The sequence below is a fragment of the Hylobates moloch genome, unplaced genomic scaffold (assembly GCF_009828535.3).
Source record: "Hylobates moloch isolate HMO894 unplaced genomic scaffold, HMol_V3 SCAFFOLD_12, whole genome shotgun sequence".
NCBI lineage: Eukaryota > Metazoa > Chordata > Mammalia > Primates > Hylobatidae > Hylobates > Hylobates moloch.
In genome coordinates this window covers 103,114,872-103,141,540 of record NW_026652287.1, presented here as the reverse complement: position 1 = coordinate 103,141,540, position 26,669 = coordinate 103,114,872, and the positions used below count along the sequence as shown (strand labels likewise).

Here is a 26,669-nt window from a genome sequence, read left to right as displayed (position 1 = left end):
GCGTGCGCGCTGCTGGGGGGGCGTGAGTGGGCGCGCGGCCGGGGTGACGCGGGCGGGGGGAGTGCGCGTGCGCGCCGAAGGGCTGTGGGAGGGGACGCGCGCCCAGGCGGCCCGCGGGCAGCGAGCGGGGCTGGAGGGGGGTGCGCGTGCGCGGGGCCGGGTCCGGGGCGCGCGCGTGCGCGTGGCGGGGGCAGGAGCGGGGGCCTCGGTGGGGGTCCCTCTCTTGCGGGCCCTTGGGGGTGGGGCCGCTGTCCGTCCCCTCGAAGTTCCAACTCCGCCGGTCGTGGCCGGAAGTGGTGGCGACTTCGGGGGGAAGTTGAGGCCCAGGTGGGGGAAGGGGCCGCGCGGCCTGGGCTGGCCTGGCCGGATACCGCGGCCCCGAGGGCACAGTCTCAGCCCTCGGCCCCCCCAGCCCTTCCTTCCCCTTTTCGAGTCAGCCCGGGTCCCGTTGCTGCCCCGGGCGGGCTGCGCGTGGCCTTTGATCAGGCGGGTAATTACGGGGATTCTGGCCGGCAGGAGGCCCATTCATTCGTCCTTGCGCGGCAGGCGGGGAGGAAGCGCGTCCCCAGGGGGGGAAGTGACTGGGCCAAGGTCAGCCACCGCGTGGCCCACGGGGCAGGGCGAAGGCGGGGACTGGACCAGGTGGCGACTCCTGAGGCCTCCCTCCCCTGTGCCGAGTGGATCAGAGTGGAGCCCCGCCCCCCCGACATCCCACCCCGACCCCCAGTCCAGGGAGCTGACCCCAATTCATGTGGATGAGTCAGAGTCGCACAGAAAAGTGACCCACAGACACAGAAGGCAGGAGTGAGGGGAGGCAGAAGTTTTTCCAGTGCCAGGCCCTGTGCCGGACACTAGAGACAGGGAGCAGGGAGATGAACAAGGGCTTAGAGTCTGGGTGGAAGGCAGAGACTGAGACCCCGGCGACAGAGTCGCCACCCAAGGTGACCAGACCCCTGATCGAGAGGTCTGGGGGCTGTGGGAGCCAGGGAAGGCATCTTGACCCAGCCCAGTCCAGGGGACGGTCAGGGCTTTAGGGAAGGAATGACTTGGTCTGCTTTTTGCGGTTTCCTGGTCCCAGGTCCCATGTTGGGCAGTGCTTAGGACCCATCTGGGGATCCGATTGACCCCAGCGCCGGGAAGCACAATTGCGTTGATCCTGGCTTAGCTCCTGTGTAAGACTGTAAGCCTCTTTGGCTAAACGCTGCTGACATTCACCTGCCTGCTTCTGCGCAGTCCCTGTGGTCCTCCGGCCACGGCCCCAGAGAACATCTAGATCAGATTCCTGCTTGCTTATCTCACGTCTTATCCATCCATCCGGGGCTTCGGGAGAGCTGAGGGATGGGAAGGGCTCGTCACCCCGCCTGGCCCCTCCCTGGTGCGCTGCCAGAGTGCGTGCAGGCACTGGGTTGTATTCCCCAAGAGCTCTGGGACTAGGCAGGCCTGGGTTCAAGTCCCAGCCCCACCACTCACCTTTGTGGCCTTAGACGAGTAACTTCAGTGCCTTACTTTCCACCAAGACAGAGTGGGAGTGGTAATAATAGTATTGACCTCAGCGGGAAGGCTCTTAATGCTTTCGTTTTAGAGCCAGAGCAGACCTCAACAGATGGGTGTAAAGTAGATGGAAAGGGCTCTGGAGCCAGGCATTGTTGGGCCCTGGCCTTGGCACTGTCTCTTCCACTTCTGTGACCTTGGACATGTCACTTCCCTTTTTCCAGGTTCAATTTCCCTTCAGTCGTCTAAAAAGGAGAGCAAGTTCACAATTCCCTGAGTAAATGTAATCCATCCGGGCGGCTGCACAGGCCAGGCTCTGTGCTGGGCATGAGGTCACACATGGTCTTGGCACAGCATTGTCCTGTGAGGGCCCAGACGAGGTGCCTGGCCCAGCCTGGGTGAAGAGAGGGATCTCAAGGTCCCCTCTGTGCAAGCACAAGGTATAGTAGTGCTGCGTGCTGGGCAGCCTGGCAGGAATCATACAGTCCCTGTCCCAGAGCAGCTGAGACCCATTCACACTGGGCAGAGGGGTGGGGAGATTTGCCAGAGTGCTCCTGGGAGCTCTGACCTTGAGGGAGGGGTGTGTGGTGCAGGGGAGGTAGTGTGTCTTGAAAGACAGAGAGGAGGGATTGGCTACCAGGAACTTGGTACTTAAGGGAGGATGACAATGGGCTCTGGGCAGGGAATGGCAGGGGTCACAGCTCAAGGCCACCAGCAACTGCCTGGCTGCCCTGGGAGGTCTTTTGTTACTAGGCATAGACAGCTCTCAGGACACCCATCCTCAGACATGTTTCACAGGCCTTTCCAGACCTCGTTCATGTGTCCTCTGGTGCATCCTGAGGCCTCCAGCCTAGTGAGGACTGTGCCGGGTGCTGGGGCCTCTGTGGTGTGAGAAACTGCAGATTCGACAACACTTGCTGGTGCACACTTTGCAGGATCCTGGCCCAGTGCCTGGTCCTCACTGTCCTAAATTCTCAAGGCTCAGGGATGGAGGTGGTCACCTCCATTTTAGGGGGATGGGATGGAGGCTCGGGATGGAGGCTCTGGATGGCACCTGTTAGCCCAAGGCCCCCAGCAGCTTCAGAACCCGCGTCTACTGTGATTCCAGAGCCCAGACCCTTGACCATCATGACTGCCCCTTTCCGCCCCCAGGTTGGGGTCTGGGGGGACAAAGGCTGTTCCGAAGTCCTCTAGGTGTTAGTCGTTGGCTTGGAGACGCTGGACTCCCTGCCTAGTGGGGTGTACTGTCCATGAGGACTTCTACACACAGGGCTGCTGGCTGGTTCAGGGGAACCCCAGCATAGTGGGAGAAGCACAAGTGGCTCGGAAGTTGAGTGCTGAGATCCATGCAACCCCCAAGGAGGCCTCACTCACCCAGCAGCAGGGAGAGCAAGGCAGGTGCAGAGTTCGAGCAGTCACACCACCAGTGTCAGTGGCCCTGTCCCAGGAGCCCAGAGCTGTCACCTTACACCTGCAGAGAAACCAGCCCAATCTCTGAGCCCGGGTGGGGCGGCCCAGGGCCTCTCTGTTCCTGCGGGGGACCTGGTCGTCCTCGGTGAAGTTTTCCTGGTTCCGTCTCTGCCTTGGCCTGAGCCTTCTCCCTTTGGTGAAGTTTTCCTGGTTCCGTCTCTGCCTTGGCCTGAGCCTTCTCCCTTTGGGCTCACAGAGTGTGGACGTCTCTCTTGTGCTAAATGGGGGTCCCATCTGGCTCCCCTGTTTCGAGGCCTCTGTGGTGCCAGGCCTTGCAGTGGATAATGCTGGGACCCAGAGATGCATCAGAAGTGGTCCTGGCCTCTCAGCCAGTCAGAGCCATGGATTCCTGAGGCTGCTGTGTGCAGGGTCTTTGCTGGAGATAGCCCCGCCCTCAAGTGCACAGTCCGCTGGATGCACTGTGGGGCTGACGGGGACCTGTAGTAGGTGTCGCAGAGGTGGGTACGACACGGATCCCCCTGGGGGACACAGGGCCATCCTCAATGGTGGACGTTAAAGGGAACAAATGCCATTGTCCAAGAGTTAGAAGGAAGCAAGCTGCCTTTGGCAGTCGGCCGACTCAGGTGTGGCTCCAGCCACTCCGCTAGTGGAAGCCTTGCTGAGGCTCTGTGACATTGCTCCAGCCACTCCACTTGTGGAAGCCTCACTGTGGCTGTGTGACATTGTACTAGCCACTCTGCTTGTGGAAGTCTCGGTTTCCTTGTCTATACAACAAGGACCACAGTGATAGGCAGTGTTTACTGGGCGTCTCCGCAGCTTTTGGGTGAGCACTTGACACACATCATCTCATTTAATCAGGAGGGACGGGTAGCCCAAGCACCTTGCCCAGGTCATGTGGCTGGTTCCTGGGGGGGCCAGATCCCACCTTGCCCTGCCCAGAGCGTCTGTCCTCTTGTCCCTGCGCTGGCCTCATGGCCTCACACTGTCTCCCACTGATTGTGGAGCCCAGGATCAGAGCTTATGTGCTTAGGGCACCCTGCACCCAGGACCTGGGGGTTTAATCCATGCTTGATGAGTGTGATCTTTTGTCGCTGGATAAGAGAGGACAGAGCTGAGGGAAGGGAGCAGTCTGGGAAAGCTTCCTGGGGGAGGTGCTGTTGATGCTGAGCCCTGGCAGATGGGCTAAGCAGATGTATACAGAGAGGGCAGGTGAGGTGGGAGGAAGGGGCTGTGCAAAGGCTGAGGGGGAGAATCCACATCATCTGGAAGATGGCCAGCCTGCCCTGTTGGCCCAGCAGAGGGGTCACAGAATGTAAGGCTGTCCATAGGTGTGGTTTTGTGTGTGTGTGTGTGTCTTTTTTTTTAATATAAAGGCTTTATTTTTAATGTTTTATTTCATATATATATATATATTTTAAGAGATAGGATCTTGCTGTGTTGCCCAGGCTGGTTGCAAACTCCTGGGCTTAATTGATCCTGCCTCCTCAGCCACCTGAGTGGTGACTAGGGGCTTTATTTATTTATTTATTTATTTATTTTGAGACGGAGTCTCACCCTGTCGCCCAGGCTGGAGTGCAGTGGCGTGATCTCTGCTCACTGCAAGCTCCGTCCCCCAGGTTCACGCCATTCTCCTGCCTCAGCCTCCCCAGTAGCTGGGACTACAGGCGCCCGCCACCACGCCCGGCTAATTTTTTGTATTTTTTTAGTAGAGACGGGGTTTCACCATGTTAGCCAGGCTGGCCTCAATCTCCTGACCTCATGATCTGCCCACCTCGGCCTCCCAAAGTGCTGGGATTACAGGTGTGAGCCACCGCGCCCGGCCAGGGGCTTTATTTTTTTTTTAGAGCAGTTTTAGGTTTGCAACAAAATTGAGAGGAAGGTGCACAGATTTCCCATATCCCCCTGCACCAACCCCCACCCCCCGCCCCCACCGACACAGCCTCCCCCACTGTCAACTCCCACTCCAGGGCAGCGCGCTTTGTGACAGTGGGTGAACCTACATGGACACCTGATTATCACCCAGAGTCCATAGTGTACTTTGTAGGTGTGTGGGGCTTTTGGCCTGAAGACTGTTTTGTCTTTTAAACAATTCTCAGTTACTCGGCTGCCCTAAGACCCGGAAAGCTTTGCATAAGGATCTGAAGATCTGCAGGCACCAAGTCCTGCCGTGTGTGCCCCGCCGTCCCCACGACGCACTGCACCCTGACAGTAGATGAAGTCCCTCTCTCTCGCCCTCTCGGCAAGTAGTTGAGTGTGGTGGCGGGGGCCGTGAGCTGTCTCTGCCGTGGCTGTGCTGGTGCCCCAGAGGAAGATAGCTCTGATGGGGAGGGTGTGGGTGGTAGGGGTGGGAGACCTGCAGGAAACCTTTGGGAGGCTGCTGCGCGAGTCCAGGTGTGAAGTGGCTGGAAAAGAATAGAGCAGCGGCCATCCTGGCTAACATGGTTAGATGAGGTTAGAAACCTCGTCTCTACTGAAAATACAAAAAATTAGCCAGGCGTGGTGGCGGGCGCCTGTAGTCCCAGCTACTCGGGAGGCTGAGGCAGGAGAATGGCGTGAACCCGGGAGGCGGAGCTTGCAGTGAGCCGAGATCGCGCCACTGCACTCCAGCCTGGGCGACACAGCGAGAGTTCGTCTCAAAACAAAAAAAAGAACAGTGCAGCGAAATCAACGCGCCGCGGCCGGCCTCTAGAGGAGAGGGAGAGGGGGCCAGAGCAGGGGACGACGGCTCACCTGTGCATCCTGAACCCCGCCGGAGGGACGTGCAGGCTGTGCTCTAGGAGAATGTGACCTGCCAAAACCGGCTCAGACGAGAGGGAGGGTCTCCGCAGACCAGTCGCCGTAGAATGAACAGGAAAGGGTGTGTGGAGCTTTCCCCACCACCCTCAGGGAGGGCAGGCCTGGGATCTCCATGGTGTCACAGAGATGTCCCAGGGCTGAGGAAATGAGGGCCCCATGCAAGATGCCGTGTAGACATCACCACATCTAGCGTGCGGATCCAGGCGGAGGTGCAGGAGGGAAGAAGAATGAGGTTTTCAGGCCAGGAGTGAGGGGTGGAGTGGCCACAGAAAAGGGCAGTGAAGGAGCTGGTGGCGGAGTGGAGGGGTGGCGCTGTGGGCTTCTGGAGCTGGGAGCAGAGCGGGAAGGCGAGCAGGAGAGGGCTCTGCGGCGGGGCCGGGCAGCAGTGTTGGTTCCGGAAGCAGCCATGGGCACCGGGGCAGCGGGTGCTGGACACCCCTGGCACCTGCCCTCAGGGAACGTTGTGCCCAGGAGCAGATGCAGAGCCCCAGGAAGGAAATACCAATAGAAGTGATACCACCATGCTCATGACATGGTGACAGAAGGTGCTGGCCGGCCAGGAAGTCAGCCCTGCCATGGGAAAGGTGGGGTGTGGGCCTCAGGGAGAAGCTGACATTTGAGCAGACCCTTGAAAGGTGAGACCGAGCCAGGCAGGTGGAGGAGTGAGCCCAGCCCCTCAGGGAGAAAGACCAGGCCTGGCTGAGGCAGGTGGAGGAGTGAGCCCGGCCCCTCAGAGAGAAAGACCAGGCCTGGCCAGGGCAGGTGGAGGAATGAGCCCGGCCCCTCAGGGAGAAAGACCAGGCCTGGCCGGGGCAGGTGGAGGAATGAGCCCGGCCCCTCAGGGAGAAAGACCAGGCCTGGCCAGGACTGAGCCTGTCGGTGCGTCAGGAGCAGCGCAGTGCACAGCGAGATCTGGGCCAGCTGGAAGAAGGGGGTTTGCAGAGGTGCTGGAGCCAGATCGAACCCTGTGGTGCCCAGGGAGGAACTTGGATTTTGGATTGAGGGGCAGCCGGCACATGCAGTGGTGGCAGTTTGGGCAAGGAGGTGATGAACCGAGTTGCTTTTTGTTGATGAGAACAGTTTTATTATGATTCCCACAGTGTAGAATTCGCCCTTTTAAAGTACACAGTTCAGCGCTTGTAGTCCCAGCTACTCGGGAGGCAGAGGCAGGAGAATCGCTTGAACCCGGGAGGCGAAGGTTGCAGTGAGCCGAGATGGTGCGATTGCACTGCAGCCTGGGCGAGAGAGCGAGACTCTGTTTCAATAAATAAATAAAAAATAAAGTATACAGTTCAGTAAGGTTTTTAGTGTATTCACTGATTTACGCAGCCATCACCACAGTCGATTTTAGAACCTGTTCATCCCAAAAGAAACGCTGTGCGTCTTCAGCAGTCCCTCCATCCCTGCCTCCCTGGGTCCCAGTCCCTCCCTCCGTCCCTCCCTGCGTCCCGGTCCCTGGGAAGCACTGATCTGCTTTCTTTCCCGGGGTGTGCCTCTTGTGGGCAGGCGTATAAATAGAATCATGCACTGTTGTGCATCGGTCTTCTTTTACCAAGCGTGCCGTGTTCGAGGGTCATCCCTGTCGCAGCTGAACTTCACGCCTGGTTATGGTCGTGTTCCATTACGGTCATGGATGGACCACAATTAGTTCATCCATATGGACATCTGGGTTTTCTTTACATCTTGGCTGTTATGCCTGATGCTTCTGTGAACATTTGTGTGCAGATCTTTGCGTGGACGGACGCATGTTTTCTCTCGGGTCTATACTTAGGAGTGGAATTGCGGGTTTTTTATGGGAATTCTGGGATTAACCTTTTGAGGAACTAACTGCCAGATGTTTCCCATGGCGGCCGTAACTGTGGTGCCCTCGCAGCAGCAGTGGGGGTCTCCCCGCTTCTCCTGGTCCTCACCAGCACTTGTTTTCTGAGGCTGGCACAGTGGGTGTGAGGTGCTGTCTCCCTGTGGGTTTGGTCTGCCTCTCCCAGACGGCTCATGAGGACATCCTTGCATGTGCCTATCAGATATTTGTCTTTCTTTGGAGGGATGCCTTCTCGGATCCTTTGCCCAGGTTCTAATTGGGTTGTTTGAACTGAGTGACTTTAGGGGGAAGATGAGTTGGTGTGTGGTGTGAGGAGGGCACTTCCAAGAGGCAGGGTGGGAGCCAGGATCGTGGTGGGAGGGAGCGAAAGCCCCAAGGGAGGGGGAATGGGGAGAAGAGAGTGAGGGTGGACAGGTGGGAGGAAGGAAAGGGCCAGAGCCGTCCGTGCTGGAGGGGTGGGGTGGGGGGGACGGCTGGTCTGGGCACCCCAGGGCTCCTCCCCCGCCCCGCAAAGGCAGGGCCACATGGGGTGCACGGTGGCTCCAAAGAGGCTGTGGAGTCAGGCTGAGAAGGAGCCACAGGGTTTGGTGAAAAGTCAGAGAGGGTGTTTGTTAGCCCAGTGGTTAGAGGATGACTGGGTGGGGAAGGAAAGGAGGTGGCTGCTCCAGGCTGCAAGTAGAGGGGAAGGAATAAGAGACCGTGGGGAGGAAGAAAGCAGGTGGGTGCCAGAGAAGTTTCTGGGCAGGGAGGGCCGCGGAGGGCCAGGAGGAGTTGCTTCCGAGAGTGCGGGGGAGAAGGAGGTGAGATTGGCAGCAGAAGAAAGGGGATAATTGGCAGGCAGGCCTCCAGAGGGGTGGGCGGGACTTAATCACAACAATAATAACAATCATTTGTGCTAATTGGATCTCTCAAGGGCCGGGGCGAGGGGAAGCCACCCCTGCCCGTGCTCCAGGTGCTTCCTCTCTGCAGCGGAGGTCAGAGCCAGGTGAGTGAGCACCTGCAGAGGCTGGGAGAGCCTGAGACCCCGGCTGAGAAATGAGGCTGGCAGGGAGGCCGGGACCCTCGTTTCAGAAGATGTGAAGTTCCCAGCCTTCTGGCAGATTCCTTGAATAGCCCAGGGTTTTCTTGAGAGCAAGTGGGGGGCCTTCTCCTAGGGAGCTGGCCTGGACCCTGAGAGCTGGGTCAGGAGCTGCCTCAGGCCCCCGCAGCTCCTGGTGCCCCCGCCTCTCCCATGGTTCACCCGCCTCTCCCATGGTTCACCTCTGTGAGTGAGGGTCCCATGCCCCCGCCATGAGGTCCTGGGGGTAGGGCCTGATGGATTAGGACACAGGCCTCAGCAGGGGCTGAGAGCATGCATGGAGGGATGGGAGAGGAAGAGAACTGGGGAGCATTGAGTGAACACCTGTCTTAACCCTGATGAGTCCTCAGAAGTCTCCACTCAGTCCCCACACAGCTCAGCAACGCACCTGCCCTTCCCGTCCCTGCTTTGCAGAGGAGGCAGCTGAGGCTCAGCCATTTCCGAGGGTGGCACAGCCGGTGATGACGCCAGGGACTGGTACCGCGGCTGCCCGTTGCTCACAGGGGCACAGTGCTGCCACCCAGGCTGTTTGTTTCACATCCCTCTGGTAGGTGTTGGCCCCTCCCTCTCCTCGGAGAGGAAGTTGGGATGCAGAGCAATGTGGGCCCTGTCCTGGGTCGCCACGGTGCAGGAGTTCCTTCCCGCCTCCCTCTTAGAAGAGCCTCAGAGCCTGAGCTCTGGCCCTTCGCCCCTTACCCCTCCTCTGCTGCCCCGGCCCCTCTGGCTATGGAATTTGTGGACCCTTATGCAAAAAGGCAGGAAAAAAGCGTCTTCCTTTCCTGGAGGTCTCTGGGTCGGCCAGGGTGTTTTGTATTTGGCATTTCACCCATGGAGTGGGTGCAGAGACCCCCAAGCCCAGGCTGTGAGCCCCCAGCACCGAGCCCTTGTGCCCTTAGACCCCACTTACAAAATATGGGTTAAAGGTGAAGTGACCAGGAATTCCAGGGCAGCAGCTGCTGAGCACGGAGCCCCAGGCTGGGCCTCCCTCCCAGCTGCCCAGGCCTTGCCGCAGGTCCCTGCCTGCCCCTCCCTCCTGGCGCCATTCCAGGTGCTCAGCCCCTCTGCTGTGCCTCCTTGGCCTGGCTGTGGCCTGGAAAGTGTGCACCCCAAACCCTGGCACCCTCATTCCTTTATTTACATTAGGGTCAGCAAACTCTCTGCAGTGGGCCAGATAGTAAACATTTTAGGCTTTAGGAACCAAGAGGGGAAATCAAGGCTACTTTTCATGTAGGTATATGGCTGTCTATTTAAAACATGTAAAAGGCATTAGTATCTGGAGGGCAGTTTGAGGCCCAGCGCTCCCCGCCCAGGGTCAGCCCCTCCACCTCTGCAGGCTGCCTCACTCCCGCCCCCCGCCCCACGATCACCACAGCAGGAATCATGCCTTGTGCCTAGCTGGGCAGCGCAGCCTCCTGGCTCGCAGCAGATCCCTGCGAAGTGAGAGGTGATCTCTACTGGCCTCTGGGCAGGCTGCTGTGCGGTGGAGAGGAGGGGTGTGGAGGGTAGACTCTCCCGCCTCCCCCATCCACAGCCTGGTCAAGGCCTTCGCCCTGCAGGAAGCTGGCCCGAGGTAGAGGCCAGGGGAAGGCTCTGAGCTGGGAAGTCCCTGCTTTTATTGAGTGATGTGATAGAGTTTCACTGGAAGTACATTATCACCACTTGGCAAACAGGTTTCAGCCAAGAAGAGGAGGTGAGGAGCAGCCCCCGCCACCTCCTCAGCCCCTGGTTGCAAACTGCTCTCTTCCCTTTTTCTCTTGTGCTTTTTTTTTTTTTTAACCTTTCTTACAGTGCTGATGATTCTTACGCATTTTTAATGTTTGGGGTGTTGTAATTAGAAAGCCTGTACGGTTTTTAAAAGTTTACTTTCTAATAGAGGTACAGTTAATGTATTACAACATTTCGTTTTTCTTTTTCTTTTTCTTTTTTTTTGAGACGGAGTCTCGCTCTGTTGCCCAGGCTGGAGTGCAGTGGCATGATCTCAGCTCACTGCAACCTCTGCCTCCGGGGTTCAAGCGATTCTCCTGCCTCAGCGTCCCCAGTAGCTGGGACTATAGGCACGAGCCACCATGCCTGGCTGTTTTGTATTATTAGTAGAGACAAGATTTCACCATATTGGCTGGGCTGGTCTTGAACTTCTGACCTCGTGATCCGCCTGCCTTGGCCTCCCAAAGTGTTGGGATTACAGGCGTGAGTCACCGTGCCCGGCCAACATTTGCTTTTTTAAAATGTACAGTTCACTGGTTTTTAATATATTCACAAAGTTGTGTAATCATCACCACTATGTAATTCCTGAACATTAGGCTGGGTAGTGCAGTGGCTCTCCTCCTTGGGTCTCTGGCAGAGTTTGAGAATTAGGTTGACATAGAATAACAGGAGAAAAGCTTACAAATGTTATTTTATTTTATTTTTTTGAGGCGGAGTCTCGCTCTGTCGCCCAGGCTGGAGTGCAGTGGCGCAATCTCGGCTCACTGCAAGCTCCGCCTGCCGGGTTCATGCCATTCTCCTGCCTTAGCCTCCCGAGTAGCTGGGACTACAGGCGCCCGCCACCACGCCCGGCTAATTTTTTGTATTTTTAGTGGAGATGGGGTTTCACTGTGTTAGCCAGGATGGTGTCGATCTCGTGATCCACCCGCCTCGGCCTCCCAGTGTGCAGGGATTACAGGCGTGAGCCACCGCGCACGGCCACGAATGTTATTTTTATAGGTACGTGGGAGACTTCAGAAAGTGAAGACCTCCCGAAGTGGTTAGGCCTGAGGGCTTCTATGCCGAAGAACAGCAACTGTGAAGAAGTAACTGAAATCCTTGGGGAGGCTGAGGGAGATAAGGGTTGGTGTGTGCAGCTGATGAGCAAGTCCTCTTCCTCTACGAGGAGGGCGTGTTTCACGTGGGGTTTCATCTGCTTTCAGGAAGAAAAGGGGAGGCCGGAGCACCCTTCTCGCATCTGCTGCTGCCCCCGTGCCTTTGGGGCTGCACTGGGGTGGCCTATTCTGTGCCGTCGCCTTCACTGCTGGCCCCCCAGCACCCAGCCATCTACCAGTTCCGATACGTAGCCCCAGCCGCTGTCCAAAACACCCCTTTAGGCCTTTTCCCTTAATACAGACATAATTACCTGTTATTAAAATATTAGGAAAATGAACATAAGAAAAACGTTGAGATCACTCTCACTCTTGATGCTGGGTGTGGGAGGGGTGCCAGCCGTCATTCCCTGGCCGGCTCCCTTGCCCCCGTGGAGGAGGGGTGACTCCGCCTACCTCCCCGGCATGGGTCTCATAGGTTCCTCCCGGTTTCCCCATTCGGAACCTCATTGTGATGGAGGCTCTCTCTGGAAGAAGCATTTCCTGAGATTTGGGCTTTCCTGTCGGTAGCCTCTGGAGAGGTAGAGCGAGCCTGGTCGGGCTGCAAGCATGTTCACGGCAGTTTAGCCTGAACTCTTCCATCCGAGGGACCCAGAGCCCGCGGGGGTCTGTCCGAGGGGAGGTCTGCCTGTCCTTCCGCGTGGGTCTCACCTCTTCCTGAGACTGGTCTGGCGAGGGGCTGAGTGTTGGGATTTGCCGTGTCTGGTCTCAAGCCTGTGCTTTGCCGGGACCTACCTGTTTGTGTGCTCACCCAGCTGTGCCTGGCGCTGCCGACCACATGGGTGTCAGAGCGGGCGCTGACATGACAGGATGCCGGGAGGACAGGCCAGCTAAGCAGAGACACGGAGAGTGGCAGAGTAGCAGGCATTAGAAAGAGAAAGGCAGGCGGGTGGAGCAAGTGGGGACCCTGAGGAGGTGGCCCTCACCTGGAGTCCAGAGGAGGCAGCTGGGAGGACTGGAGGAGAGCTCTGGGCAGGGGCAGGGTGGAGGGAGCCGGGGAGCTCTGGGCAGGGGTTGGGTGGAGGGAGCCAGGGAGTGCTGGGCAGGGGCGAGGTGGAGGGAGCACTGGGCAGGGGCTGGGTGGAGAGAGCGGGGAGTGGCGGCTCCTGGCAGGGCTGCCTTCAGTGCCTCCCGCTTCTGGAGCTGAGAGAGTCTCCTGGGAGTCCCCGTGGCTCTGTGCCTGGCACAGACACTGCTCCTGGCTGCTGCCGCCAGTGCTGCCCTTCACGTGTTGCAGGGGACCTGAGGGTCTGGCCCTGCCGGCCTCACGTTCTGCATCCATAAGACAAGCATCAGAACAGTGCCCACCTCTAAGGGACCCCTGCGCTCCAGGTGACTTGAAGCCCTCCCGGCAGGAACCACCCCACACACCTGCAGCCTCTCCCGCAGCCCCCAGCATGCCTAGCCTTTGAGCTGCTGCCTGCCCCCTCCCCTCCACGCTGCCCATCCAGGGCATGCTCCTGTGGTGCCTTCTTTCTGAGGGCCCACCCCAGCCACCCCAACAGAGCTGCCCGTCCCTTTCTCCCCCTAGACCCCCCTCCCCTTTCTGCCCCCAGGCCCCCCTCCCCGTGTGCTGCTTTTCCTGCTGTCTGTGAGCCTTGGGGGCAGGACCTCGGCCCTCCTGGTGACCCTCATTTCTCCTGGTGACCCTTGTCCCTCCCGGTGACCCCATGTCTCCTGGTGACTCTCGTTTCTCCCGGTGACCCTGTGTCTCGCAGTGACCCCATGTCTCCCGGTGACCCCGTGTCTCCCAGTGACCCTCGTCCCTCCTGGTGACCCTCATGTCTTCTGGTGACCCCGTGTCTGCTGGTCCTCGCAGGTGCTCAGCAAGTGAGGACCCTGGAGAGCGCGGCCTTCATATTCCCACATGGGATTTGAACACCGTGTCCGAGGCGAGCTTAGGGGTGGGTGGTACTGGCATAGACTTGGGGCCTGATGGTTTGTGTGTGAACTGTGTCTCTGTATCCCTCCAGCCTTTCCCTTCTCCCCTTCCCCACGGAGAGACCTTGGGCCTCTGTTTCCTCATCTGCATAATGGGGACAGCAGTCAGACCTACCCAGAGGGCTACCATGGACCCCAGTCCACTCACAGTTCATCAGCTGTTTAGAGCAGTGCCTGGAACCGTGGGGTGGCGTGGCCAGGGACTGCCCAGTGACCCACACAGCGTATCTGTGCACGTGAATTTATTTAAACAGGCACGTCCTGAGTTCTCCTCAGACTCTCATGTCTTCCTGAGGGCAGGTTGACAGCACCCTGCAGTGGGGCTGGCTCCCTTCTGTGCCTGGATAGTGGTGAGCTTCTTGTCACTGGAGGGACTTGGGAAAATCGGTTCAGACAGGTTGTGCCAAGGAGGTGTGTGGTGCTCAGGTGGAAGCCCCACTGTTCCCGCGTGCTGGTCTGCAGACCCTGGCCTGGGATGAGGTGCTGGATGCCACCATTCCTACCTGCTGGTCTGCAGACCCGGGCCTGGAATGAGGTGCTGGATGCTGCCCTTTCCATGTGCTGGTCTGCAGACCCCGGCCTGGAATGAGGTGCTGGATGCTGCCCTTTCCATGTGCTGGTCTGCAGACCCCGGCCTGGGATGGGGTGCTGGATGCTGCCCTTTCCATGTGCTGGTCTGCAGACCCCGGCCTGGGATGGGGTGCTGGATGCCGCCGTTTCCACGTACTGGTCTGCAGACCCCGGCCTGGAATCGGGTCCTGGATGCCGCCGTTTCCACGTGCTGGTCTGCAGACCCCGGCCTGGAATCAGGTGCTGGATGCCGCTGTTTCCACATGCTGGTCTGCAGACCCCGGCCTGGAATCAGGTGCTGGATGCCGCCGTTTCCACATGCTGGTCTGCAGACCCCGGCCTGGAATGAGGTGCTGGATGCCGCCCTTTCTATGTGCTGGTCTGCCTGGAATGAGGTGTTGGATGCTGGAGGAGGTTTCCTCAGAGCCGAGTGCATGCAGCCCAAGGGGGCCTGGCCTGGGTTTTCTCTTCCGGTGTTGAGGTTGTTGGGGGACGGGGTGGCGGGGGTGGCCGCTGTGTCTCACCAGGAGTCCTGCCCACCTGGGAGTGAGGTCACACCAGGGACTGGGGCCAGACGGCCGGAGCATGGGCTTGCTAATGGTTGGTCGAGTGTTGTGCCCGCCTCCACCTCAGTACGCAGCTCTGATAAGACACAGAATTGAAGACTCACGGGGTGGGGGGCTGGGGCCTGCGCGGGCCTCTCCTTCCCAGAGAGATGAACGTGAACGTCCACAGAAATAAATGGATGGATGCCGGCGTTGAAGCTGGAGTATTCACAAGGCCCGCCGTGGAAGCAGCCCACAGTTGTCCGCCAGCGATGGGTGGGTACGTGGACCACTGTGGCCGCCGTACAGTGGAGTGGGGTTCAGCCCAAGAGGAGCGACACGCCGGCACGCCGCAGCACCATGCTGTGTGGAGGAGTCAAACACGCGGGAACAGATGCTGTCCCTCTCCTGTGCAGAGCACACGGCAGCAAGTCCAGAGGGACGGAAAGGAGTTCAGAGGCTGCAGGGCGCGGCGGGGTAATCGGGGGAATGCGCAGTGACTGCCGTGGGCGCGGCGGGGGAATCGGGGGAATGCGCAGTGACTGCCGTGGGCGCGGCGGGGTAATGTGCGATGACTGCCGTGGGCGTGGAGGGGGGAAGGAGAATGTGGTGATGCCATGGTGAGAATGTGGTGATGCCGTCGGTGGAGAATGGGGTGATGCCGTGGTGACTGCCGTGGGTGCGGAGGGGGGAATGCGCGGTGACTGCCGTGGGTATGGAGGGGGGAATGCGCGGTGACTGCCGTGGGTATGGAGGGGGAAATGCGTGGTGACTGCCCTGGGCGCGGCCGGGGGAATGCGCGGTGATGCCGTGGGCGCACGGGCTTTTTGGGGTTGTTGTAGAGTTGATTGTGGTGACGGCTGCAAAACTGAATATACTAGATATCATTGCATCGTACACTGTACATGGGGGAATGTTGGGGTAAGGGGATCACATCTTAATGAAGCTGTTTTAATAAAGAAGTGTGGGCCCTGGGGTGTGAGCCCTGGTCCGGCAGTGGGAGGCTGTGCCTCCTCGGGCAGGTTTCTCGTGGCTCCTGCTGGAGGCTTCCGCCGAGAAGCCGGGTGGCTACAGCCCCTGCCTCCTGCAGGTGCTGGGGGATTCGGGGAGCCAAGCCCCAAATCTCTACTGTGTGAAGTAGGAGGTTTTTTTGTTTTAAGGCTAGTCAAGTGAAGCACTTGGCGTAGAGAAGGAACAAAGAGACCCGTAACTGGCAGTTAGTTGTAAACACTGCTGCACTTAGGCCGGCAGGACGTTTTTTTAAACTGCTCTTATTTGGCTGTGGAAGTTGGCAGCCCTGTGTCCGCCCCGTGGAGTTTCCCAGAGGCGCTCCTGGTTTATGAAACCCCAGCGTGTGGCACGTTTGCCACAGCTCCACCTGGCGGCCCTGCCCTTCCCTGATCTGTGCCAGGGTTCCGGTTCCGGTTCCCGCTGCGCCTGCAGGAGGGTGGGGGAAGGGCTGGGAGGGCTGCCTCAGAGCCTGTTTCATTTTATTTTTTTATTATTTATTTATTTTATTTTAAATTTAATTTTTGAGACAGAGTCTTTCTCTGTCGCCTAGGCTGGAGCGTAATCTCTCCTCACTGCAACCTCTGCCTCCTGGGTTTAAGCAATTCTCCTGCCTTTGCCTCCTGGGTTTAAGCAATTCTCCTGCCTTAGCCTCCTGAGTAGCTGGGATTACAGGCCCCCGCCACCAGAGCTGGCTAATTTTTGTGTTTTGGTAGAGATGGGGTTTCGCCATGTTGGCCAGGCTGGTCTCAAACTCCAGACCTCCAGTGATCCACCTGCTTTGGCCTCTCAAGGTGCTGGGATTACAGGTGGGAGCCACCGCATCCAGCCAGGGAGCCTGTTTTAAAAGAGAGATCAGGGTATGAACCCTTCAACAATTCGGGCATGTGGCAAAGGCTCTGCTGTCCACTTTAGATGTGTGTGTGCGTGGCACGGCTTGGTGGTGTGCGTAGAGAACCCTCACAGTGCATGGCACGGGTTGGTGTTGGTGTGCCTAGAGACTTTCACAGTGCATGGCACGGGTTGGTGGTGTGTGTAGAGACCCTTGGTGCATGGCACAGGTTGGTGGTGTCATGTGTAGAGACCCTCCCGCTGCGTGGCACAGGTCAGTGGTGTGTGTAGGGACCCTCACGGTGCGTGGCACGGGTTGGTGGTGTCGTGCGTAGAGACCCTCCCGCTGCGTGAGAAGGGTTGGTGGTGTGCGTAGAGACCGTCACGGTGCGTGGCACGGGTCGGCGGTGTGTGTAGAGACCCTCATGGTGCGTGGCACAGGTCAGTGGTGTGTGTAGGGACCCTCACGGTGTGTGGCACAGGTTGGGAGTGTCCCTTAGGCGCCTGCTAAGGTAGAGACCCTTGGGCGCCTGCTGCCCTGTTTCTGCTGTGATGGGTCAGTATCTGCCAGGGGTGTGGGAACTCCAGTCCCTGTTTGGCATGAGCACCACATGCTCACTGTCTTGTGCACGCTTGACGGTAACATGTTCTCCATCTGGCCAGTGAGGAAGCTGGCGTGCGAGGTGGGGTTGCTCGCCCCAGGTCCAGCTGGGGAGTGGTGGGGCTGGGATGGGAACTGGCGGTGGTTGTAGCCCATGTGGGTCCTTGAGTCCTTCCTGCGGCCGTGTGAGGCCTTGGCTGGTCCCTGCTGTGGGGAGCGGCCAGGCTAGCTCCAGGCTAGTTCTCAGTGTCCTGGAGTAGGTGCTGTGTGCCTTGTCTGCCGGGCGCTGTGCCTGCCACGCCAGGGTCTGCAGGCTGCCTCCCTGCAGGGCCCTCGGTGCAGCCTGGCACCCCGTAAACTCTGTCCTTCCGTCTCATCCCTTTCTAACAGGGACCCAGACATGGAGCTGCGGGAAGAAGCCTGGTCTCCGGGGCCGCTGGATTCTGAGGACCAGCAGATGGCCAGTCACGAGAACCCAGGTGAGCGGCCAGAGTCCTTCCCAGCCTACCCTGCTGCCTCCCACCTGACTCTGGCTTCCTTTGCCTCTGGGTGGGAGGAAACCCCCTTTCCCTGTTTTCCCCTCCTGGGGCCCTTGGACCACCTGGCCCTGGCCTCCCCTCCCACCCTAGGCCTTGCACTCCTGGCTGTAGAGGGAGGGCTGGTGTTGTGGCTCCAAGTTTCTTTTCTGCTAGACGATCTTGGGGACCCCTGGGGGCCACCTTCTGTGCCTGACTTCCTCTGTCCTTGCCCCTCCAGCCTGGGCAGCACCCCCGTCTGTTGAGGGTGCCCCCTTCCTCTCCCCACAGCTCCGCCTCCACATCCTGGACCCTCTGCTGTGATTCCAGGCGGCCCTGTGGCCCTCCCTAGCAGGAAACTCCTTAGACCAGGGGTGGCCCAGGAGTGCAGGGAACCCGCAGGCTGGCACCGACTTTTCAGGGAAAGCTGTCAGTTTGGGTTTTTATGTGAAATCCTTCACTTTTTGGACATTGGCAACGTGTTTTGTTTGTTTAATAAAGCATTATTGGGATTGAGCAAAACTCATTTGTGGGCTATGTGGGGCCCAGGTTTGCTTGCTGAGGCCCCGTGGTGACCCCACCATGGCCCCTGACACCTCATGGCCTCCCTCCCCTCCATGGAGGCCGCGTCCCTGCCTCAGACCTGAGGAATAAGGTGCGTCTGCATGCCAGACCCCAGGTCCCAGGCCCACGCTGGCCCCACACTGGCCCGGGCTCAGCAGACCTTTTCTGCAGAGAGCCAGAGGGGAAATACTGTCCATCTTGCAGGCTGCGGGCCTCACAGATACCATGCAGCCACAGTCCACACGGAAACGTGCGGGCACACCGGTGAGACTTGATGCAGAAGGACAGGCCAGCAGAGCTTGCTAGTTCAGGCCGGCCTAGCTGAGTCGCCCCATACAAAGACCGGGGTGAAATTTGGGATCGCTTTTGTAAAGCACCTCAGCCCCTTTTTGAGTGATTTCTGAGATCCGTGGATGGAGTATGAACAGAAGCTCCATGTGGGTGGGGCTGTGGCAGCCTTGGTCCTGGGGGAGAAACTGTGATGGGGGTTTTGAGTGCGTTGCCAGGACCGCATGCCCAGGGGGTGCACACTCCAGCCCCAGGCTGCCCCGCGTCTCAGTGGGTGGTTGCCGTCCCACGCTGCAGTGGGTGGTTGCTGTCCCGCACCGCCACAGCCCTCAAGGCCTGCCCCTGCCTTCTCCCTTGCATACGTCCTTGGCCTTTGAACCTTTTTGAAAATTAATTCTGTGGAAATCTCAAGTGTGTGGACGCAGTGTGATGAATCCCTCTTCCTGCGCCAGCGATTCGCGGCACTGCTGGTCCTTTTCTGCCCACTGTAGTTCTTTTTCCACAGTGTTTTAGAGAAAATACCCATCACGTCATTTTGTCTGTAAATTCTCCAACATGTAAGGACTCCTTAAAAAAAAAAGCCCTACAGGAAGCTGATCTCATCTAACAAAATGTCATTTTTTAGGAACATCATCTAATCTAGGACCCAGTCCTTGTTAAAATACCCCGTGGTCTCCAGTTGTCTCCAACATGTCATTTTTTTAGGAACATCTCTGATCTAGCACTGAGTCCTTGTTAAAATACCTTGTTGTCTCCAAAATGCTTGTCTTTGAGTAAGTTCATCTTTAATTTTACAAGTCACTCATAAACTCACTCTCTTTGTAGAAGGTAGGTCTCAGGTCCCCTTGTCCAGCCCACTGCCCTGCCCACCCCTGGCCCTGTGTGTGTGGGAGTGCTGTCCCCCACCGGGCAGCTGGCTCCTGGAGAGCCTGCGCGTGGCGCCGCCTCTGGAGCATCTCCCCCGTGTGACGCCCTTGCTCGGCTGTCAAGGGTGGGCTGCGCACACTCCCAAGCTGCTCTGGCGTCCGGCGTTCGCCTAACTCCCGTGTGGGGTCCCGCCTACATGTGTCCCTCCTATGATGTGACAGTGACAGACGTAGGCGGGGGTGGAGTGGTGGGGGTTGGCCTGGCCATGGCGTGTGGGGTCCCGCCTACATGCGTCCCTCCTATGATGTGACAGTGACAGACGGACGTAGGTGGGGGTGGAGTGGTGGGGGTTGGCCTGGCCATGGCGTGTGTGGTCCCTTCTCTAGCCTGTTGCTGAGGGATATGGGGGCCCATGGGGCAGGCATCTGGGAGAGGAGCGTGCCCCGGAGGGGCAGGGGAGCATGCCCGCTAGGCGGAGAAAAGGGAACCAGCAGGGCTCGCAGCCCACCTGGCCGCAGCCTCTTCTGCGGAATTAGCGTCCAGGCCCTCAGCCTATCTTGTGGGGTCCTCGGACAGGGAGGAGGCAACTTGCACCATCCTGCATGTGAGGAGTGGCCTAGGAAAGGTTGAGAAGGAGGCAGAGAGAACCAGCAGCAGGAGGCGTCCAGCCTGAGCCCTTGCCGACCCCAACCCTGCAGTGCTGGGGCATGGAGCAGGGTGTCCATGTCCTGTGTTGGAGGCAGGAGATGCTGGTTGGAGTGCCAAAGAGGGAGGGTGCCACCCGAGCCAGGCTGCAGGCGCTCAGCACAGAGAGGCCTTGGAGTAGATGCCGTGGGCCAGCGGGCCCTCACCCCGGACCCTTCCTTAGCTCCTGACTTCCGTGTGTCCTGGCACCTGCTCTGGGAATACATCCCGAGTATGGTCGCTTCTTCCCACCATGGCCCCAGCCGTGTGGCCTTACACAGTCACGGCGTGCTGGCCTTCCCGCGACCTCTGTCCCTGTCCTTGTCCCCTCCTGAGCCTCTTGGGGAAGAGGTGAGATCCCGACGCTGTGTTCAGAACCCTGTGAAGGTGTCCTGGCTTGATGGGAGTGAGAACCCGCCGCCTTCCAGCCTCCCAGCCCTACACACTCTCTCCGTCTGCCTCCCAGCTGGTCTTGGGCCCCTGACACGGCCCCCAGCCTGCGTGGCCCTGCTGTAGTTTTCGTCCCCAGAGGGTGTTGTGTGACTCGTCCTCTCTCTTTTTTTTTTGAGACGGAGCCTCACTCTGTCTCCCAGGCTGAAGTGCAGTGGTGCGATCTCGGCTCACTGCAGTTTCCACCTCCCAGGTTCAAGTGATTCTCCTGCCTCAGCCTCCCACATAGCTGGGATTACAGGCACCCATCACCACGCCTGGATAATTTTTGTATTTTTAGTAGAGACTGGGTTTCGCCATGTTGGCCAGGATGGTCTCGAACTCCTGACCTCAGGTGATCTGCCTGCCTCGGCCTCCCAGTGTCGGGATTACAGGTGTGAGCCACCGCACCCGGCGTGACTCCCCCTTTCTGTCCCCTTCCCCCAGCTCTCTGCTCCATGAGATGCTGTCTCAGCAGAAGTGTCCCCGTGTCCCCTCCCCTGTGTGCCTGTCCTTCAGCTTCCTGGAGATCCACTCCCTGGGGCGCCCAGGCCGCTCAGCGTGCAGACTGTTCAACCAGAGGGTCCCGTGTCGGGGGCCAGGCAAGGCTTCGTTCACGGAGGAAGGGGCTTCGGGCTGCCCTGCAGGGGATGTGGCAATGTGGCTTGAGGGCCCTGGGAAGCCACTGGGCAGTGGGGACGCTCTCAGCTGCTGTTTACAGGGAACCCGGACAGCAGTGGCCTAGCCCAGAAGGACTCGATACGTTCTTGGGCAGCCGGCCTGCAGGCGGGACAGATCCAGGGCGGCCTCTCGCCTGAGAGCCGCTTATCTCTGGACTCAGGGCCCTGGGCCCCTCGCTGTGACGTCCTGGCCACCGAGGCAGTGCCTCAGCCCCAGGTGGTGGGTCCCCAGGAAGCTCCGGCAGTGTCCTGCTGTGCCACGTCTCTCTGGCGCTGCCTTATCACCCAGGCTCCATCACCCTGCGGCCGTATCACCCGGGCGGCATCACCCTGCGTCCGTATCACCCGGGTGGCATCACCCTGCGGCCGTATCACCTGGGTGGCATCACCCGGCAGCGGTATCACCCGGGCGGCATCACCCTGCGGCCGTATCACCCGGGCGGCGTCACCCTGCGGCCGTATCACCCGGGCGGCGTCACCCTGCGGCCGTATCACCCGGGCGGCGTCACCCTGCGGCATGGGGTTGCCTGTCCTTGGGCCTCTCCTTCTGAGGAGTGTGAGAGGAAAGTGGGTTCTGAAGCTCCCAGGCAGACCTCACTGGCCAGGGCAGGTGGGTCCCCATGACCCAGAGGAATCCCAGGCAGCCCACACTTGGGACCTTCTTGTGAAGAGGAAAGGAGTTGGACTGTGGGTAGCTCCCGGCCGTGTTCCCTGTTCAGAGGTGTCCCCAGGGAGGCTTGGGTGGTTGGAAAGCTTTCTGTGGCTGTTGGGAGAGTAGCGTGCCCGGAACCCCTGGCACATGTTCCCTCCGTGGAGCTGTATGGACCCCGGGCTCCTTCCCCCAGGCCCATGGCTTTGCCTCAGTGTCCCTGGAGACCTGGGTCAGGGGGTGGGGCCTCGGGTGCTGACCGGGGGTGCCCTTGCTGGGCTTAGCAGGCCAGGCTTCAGCATGAGGTTGTCAGAACAAAAGTCTCCATGCCTCTTCTCCCCCAAGCCTCCTGAAATTCCAAAGGTTTGAACCTCCCCACCCCATCTCTTACTGGAGGTCACTCCGGTAGGGTTGCCCCTGCTGATGACCAGAAGGCCCCTGAGAGACATGGCACAGCAGGGTGCTGTGTGTCCCCTGGGCCAGGTGGCTTTGTCCCCGGGGACTCGGCTTCCTTCATTTTAGTAAACTGGCTCTGCAGCGCCTTTGCCGTCAGGGCCGGGAGTAGTTGATCCCTCGCCCCCTGCCTGCACGCAGGAACACAGCCAGATAAAAAGAAACGTACGGATTTATAGGGGACCAAAATAAAATTCCACAGAACAGTTCTTCCTGTGCTAGCAGCACGTGCGGGTGTTTCCTCCTCCTGCCTCCATTCCGTTTCCTTTACATGCTGGCCGCTGTCCACGCAGTCCATCCTAGTGCCTGCCGGGCTGAGGCCCGCAGTGGAGACGCAAGGCGTGGCCTGTGGTGGACATGAAGTTCACAGCACGGCGTTTCCCACGTGCAGCGCGGTGAAGAACTGCATGTGAGATTGGAAAGAGCCACAAAGCCAGTGTTCTTTCTGGTTAGATAGATTGACCTGGGGCGTTTTTGAAACCTTAGAAATTTTGTGATTTTTTTCTATATTTGAATATTTCTGGGAGGTGTGTTCAGATCCTCTGAGCTAATACTGTTAGGAATAATGGCCAGCGCTTCATAATCACGTCCTGTGTGCCTGCAGTCAGCGCAGCCCCCTTAGGTGGTTATCTTGTTGGATTTGCACAAAACCCCATGAGATCTGGGTGCTGGGGAAAGAGGGGCCGAGACACCTGTCTGGGCCGTGGAGCTGGGGGCTGGTGGGTGGCATGCAGCCTCCTGCAGGCTGAGGCCAGGCCTCCTGATGATCTCAGGAGGGTGAGACCCATGGCTGCAGGCTGAGTGGCCCCTTCCTAACCTGCTTCCTGGGGCCTTTTCTCCTGATGACCTCAGATGGAGTTCCTGCTGTTGAGTGGGTGAGGGGTGTGGGACCGGGCAGAGACAGCTCAGGCAGCCTCAGAGCTGTTCAGATAACGAAATAAAGATATTCTGCTTCTGAGGAGGGAGCGGTGCCAACAGGAAAGCGTCAGCTGGTGTCTTGGAGCTGGGGTTCTGGCTGCCCTCGGGTGAGCACGGGCTCCATGTTTCAGTGCACCCTCATCTTTTTTTATTTTTATTTATTTTTTGAGACGGAGTCTCACTCTGTCGCCCAGGCTGGAGTTCAGTGGCACGATCTCGGCTCACTGCAACCTCTGCCTCCCAGGTTCAAGCGATTCTCCTGCCTCAGCCTCCTGAGTAGCTGGGATTACAGGCACGCGCCACCATGCCCGGCTAATTTTTGTATTTTTAGTAGAAACGGGGTTTCACCATGTTGGTCAGGCTGGTCTCAAACTGCTGACCTCGTGATCCACCCGCCTCGGGCCTCCCAAAGTGTTATGAGTACAGGCATGAGCCACCACGCCCGGCCTATCTCTTTTTATTTTTTTGGAGACAGGGTCTCACTCTGTTGCCCAGGCTGGAGTGCAGTGGTGCCATCTCTGCTCACTGCAGCCTTGACCCCCTGGAGGTCAAGCTGTCCTCCCACCTCAGCCTCCTGAGTAGCTGGGACTCCAGGCACACACCACCATCCCCAGCTAGTTTTTTTTTTTTTTTTTTAGCGACAGGGTCTCACTATGTTGCCCAGGCTTGTCTCAATTTCCTGGGCTCAAGTTAACCTCCTGCTTTGGCCTCCTAAGTAGTTGGGACTACAAGTGTGAGCCACCGTGCCTGGCCAGATGACAGTTCTGACTGTTGGGTGATGGTAGAGCAGCCACAGCGTGGCCCTTGAATCTCCTATATCCCTGCATAAAAACACAGCAACCAGGTAGCAAAACTCAAGTCCCCTGGACCACAGTTGCAAAGTTACTAGGTCCTAAGGTATCCCCATGAGTTCGAAAATACAGCTGGATGAGGATAAACCACCGAGGCCTGTGTGATGTTAGCATCTGACTGGGAGGAGGGAAGCAGAGGAGAGCCACAGACAGCCTCCAGGTCTTCACTGCAAAGCTGGGCAGGCGAGTCGGGGTCACTTTAGGACCAGCAGCTGAAGTAGGAGCTGTTTTGTCCAAACCAGGGTAGTGGGGAGAGAGGCTGGTGGGAAGGCCCAAAAGGGACTGGGGCAGCGCAGGCCCTGCAGCTCTCGAAGCAACCAGGTAAAGTGCTGTGCAGGGCAGAACCTCATGTGAGGAATCAGAATCGAGCAGGCCCCTGTCCTTGGCAACAGAGGAAGGCAGGAGAAGGTCCTGATGACAGTGGGGACAGCGGCTGGAGCATGTGCATCTGTGTAGGCTGGTTGCCGCGTTTTTACCTTCTGTGGGAGAACCTCTGAGAAGTTAGAACAGCTACCCTGAACCGAGCCTCCTCCTAGAAATTCAAGGAAACTTACACATAAAAATGAGCAACAGAAAAATACTGAGTTCAACCTTCCCAAAAGTGACTATAATAACAAAGATAAGGGACAGGATGGCATTTCTACAGATAAGCAGGCCAGAAGTGCATCCCAACAAGATCAAGATCATTTAGTACAGGGTCCCCAGTCCCTGGTACTGGTACTGCTCCGTGGCCTGTTAGGAACCAGGCCACACTTGGGGAGGTGAGTGGTGCATGAGCGCGCATTACCGCCTGAGCTCCGCTTCCTGCCAGGTCAGCGGCGGCATGAGATTCTCACAGGAGCGGGAACTATACATGTGAGGGGTCTAGGTTGTGTGCTCCTTATGAGAATCTTATTTTTTGAGATGGAGTCTCTATCACTGAGGCTGGAGTGCGATGGCACAATCTTGGCTCACTGCAACCTCCACCTCCCGGGTTCAAGTGATTCTCCTGCCTCAACCTCCCAAGTAGTTGGGATTACAGGCACACACCACCACACTCAGCTAAGTTTTGTATTTTTTTAAGTTAAGATGGGGTTTCACCACATTGGCCAGGCTGGTCTTGAACTCCTGACCTCAGGTCATCCGCCTGCCTCGGCCTCCCAAAGTGCTGGGATTACAGGTGTGAGCCACCGAGCCTGGTCCCGTAGGAGAATCTAATGCCTGGTGATCTGAAGTGGAACAGTTTCATCCCTGAACCATCCCCCGCTACCTCCCCACCCTGTCCATGGAAAAATTGTCTTCCACAAAACCGGTCCCTGGTGCCAAAAAGGTTGGGGGCCGCTGATTTTGAACGAGCTGAGACAGTGCAACATGTGAAAGAAAAGCATAATCACAAACTCAGAAACGAAGGGGCAGCCTTGGCAAAGATTTGGAAATAAGAACAAAAACCTTTCAAAATGAAGACTAATGTAGAAGGAACTCAAGAATAAAAACATCGTTCCTTAAAAAAATTGAAGGCAAAAAGGAGGATCATTTTAAAATGAGAAAAAAAAAAAAAGTCTGGGTGTGGTGGTTCACGCTTGTAATCCCAGCAGGCCAAGGCAGGTGGATCACTTGAGGCCAGGAGTTTGAGACCAGCCTGGCCAACATGGAGAAACCCTGTCTCTACTAAAAGCACACACACAAAATTAGCCAGGTATGGTGGCTCATGCCTGTAATCCCAGCACTTTGGCAGGCCAAGGCGGGTGGATCACTTGAGGGCAGGAGTTCAAGAGCAGCCTGGCCAACATGAAAAAACCTTGCCTCTACTGAAAATGCAAAAAAAAAAAAAAAAAAAAAGCCGGGCATGATGGCTCACGCCTGTAATCCCTGCTACTCGGGAGGCTGAAGCATGAGAATCACTTGAACCTGGGAGGCGGAGGTTGCAGTGAGCCGAGATCATGTCACTGCACTCCAGCCTGGGTGACAAAGTGAGACTCCGTCTCAAAATAAATAAATGAAAAAAGATTAAAACAGAGTAAAGGAAACAAGTTAGGAAAAGAAAATCCAACATATGGATAGGCAGAGTCCCTGAAGAAGAGACCCAAAGCAAAAGAATAGAGCGGATAGTAAAAACTTATTCAAGGAAACACCCCTTAACACATGAAAGCTGCGCATTGAAAGCGCAAATCACAGATGGTTGCGTTAGAATCGCTGGACGCTAAAGGAAGTCACCGATCCTTCGTGGCAGAAAGCGCGGATGACTTGGAAAGTCAACATGACTATGCTCGGACTTCAGCACTTTATGCCAGGAGAAAATGGCATTATGACTCACAGAAAAGGGACCTTCAGATGGAAAGGGCACAGACAGGCTACCCAGCAAGAGCCCCGTGAACCCCGTTTCTCTGTGCCTTTCCTGAGGAACCCACAAGCGAATGAGCTTCAGACAACTGACCAGGGAGAGGGATGGGAGGAGGGTGTGAGCAGGTCAGTCTCCTGAGCACGGAACACGTCTCAGTTGGCCAAGACCTGCACCTGGTGGAGGGGATGCAGCCGAGAAAACACTGAGGGGAAGGAGGACGGTGCGTGCAGCACAGTCCAGGAGCCGTGCCTGGCAGTGGTAGCAGTAGCATTGTTATCCTGAGATCCCGTGTGCACCCAGCAAGAGGGTCATAATATAGGGTATCCCAGTTCCGCCATCTCCTGCGTCTATGGAATATTCCACTTCTGCCATCCCCTGTGTCTATGGGCTATCCCATCTCCGCCGTCCCCTGTGTCTGTGGGCTATCCCATTTCCGCCATCCCCTGTGTCTGTGGGCTATCCCATTTCCGCCATCCCCTGTGTCT

The 26,669-nt window shown here is 57.9% G+C and overlaps 1 protein-coding gene across 3 annotated transcripts in view; it reads left to right on the top strand.

The window, feature by feature from the left end:
• Positions 1-26,669, top strand: part of ZNF787 (zinc finger protein 787) — a 33,103-nt gene that overhangs the window by 420 nt on the left and 6,014 nt on the right. Inside the window, exons 1-2 of one of the 3 annotated variants that reach the window (XM_058425738.1) lie at positions 1,619-1,931; positions 17,357-17,445. In XM_058425738.1, the coding sequence (XP_058281721.1) occupies positions 17,367-17,445 (79 nt within the window). In that variant the 5' untranslated portion in view covers positions 1,619-1,931; positions 17,357-17,366. Of the gene's footprint in view, positions 1-1,618; positions 1,932-14,939; positions 15,004-17,356; positions 17,446-26,669 lie in introns of those variants that run through there. The other 2 variants (XM_032171261.3, XM_032171262.3) reach the window with 2 other exon arrangements.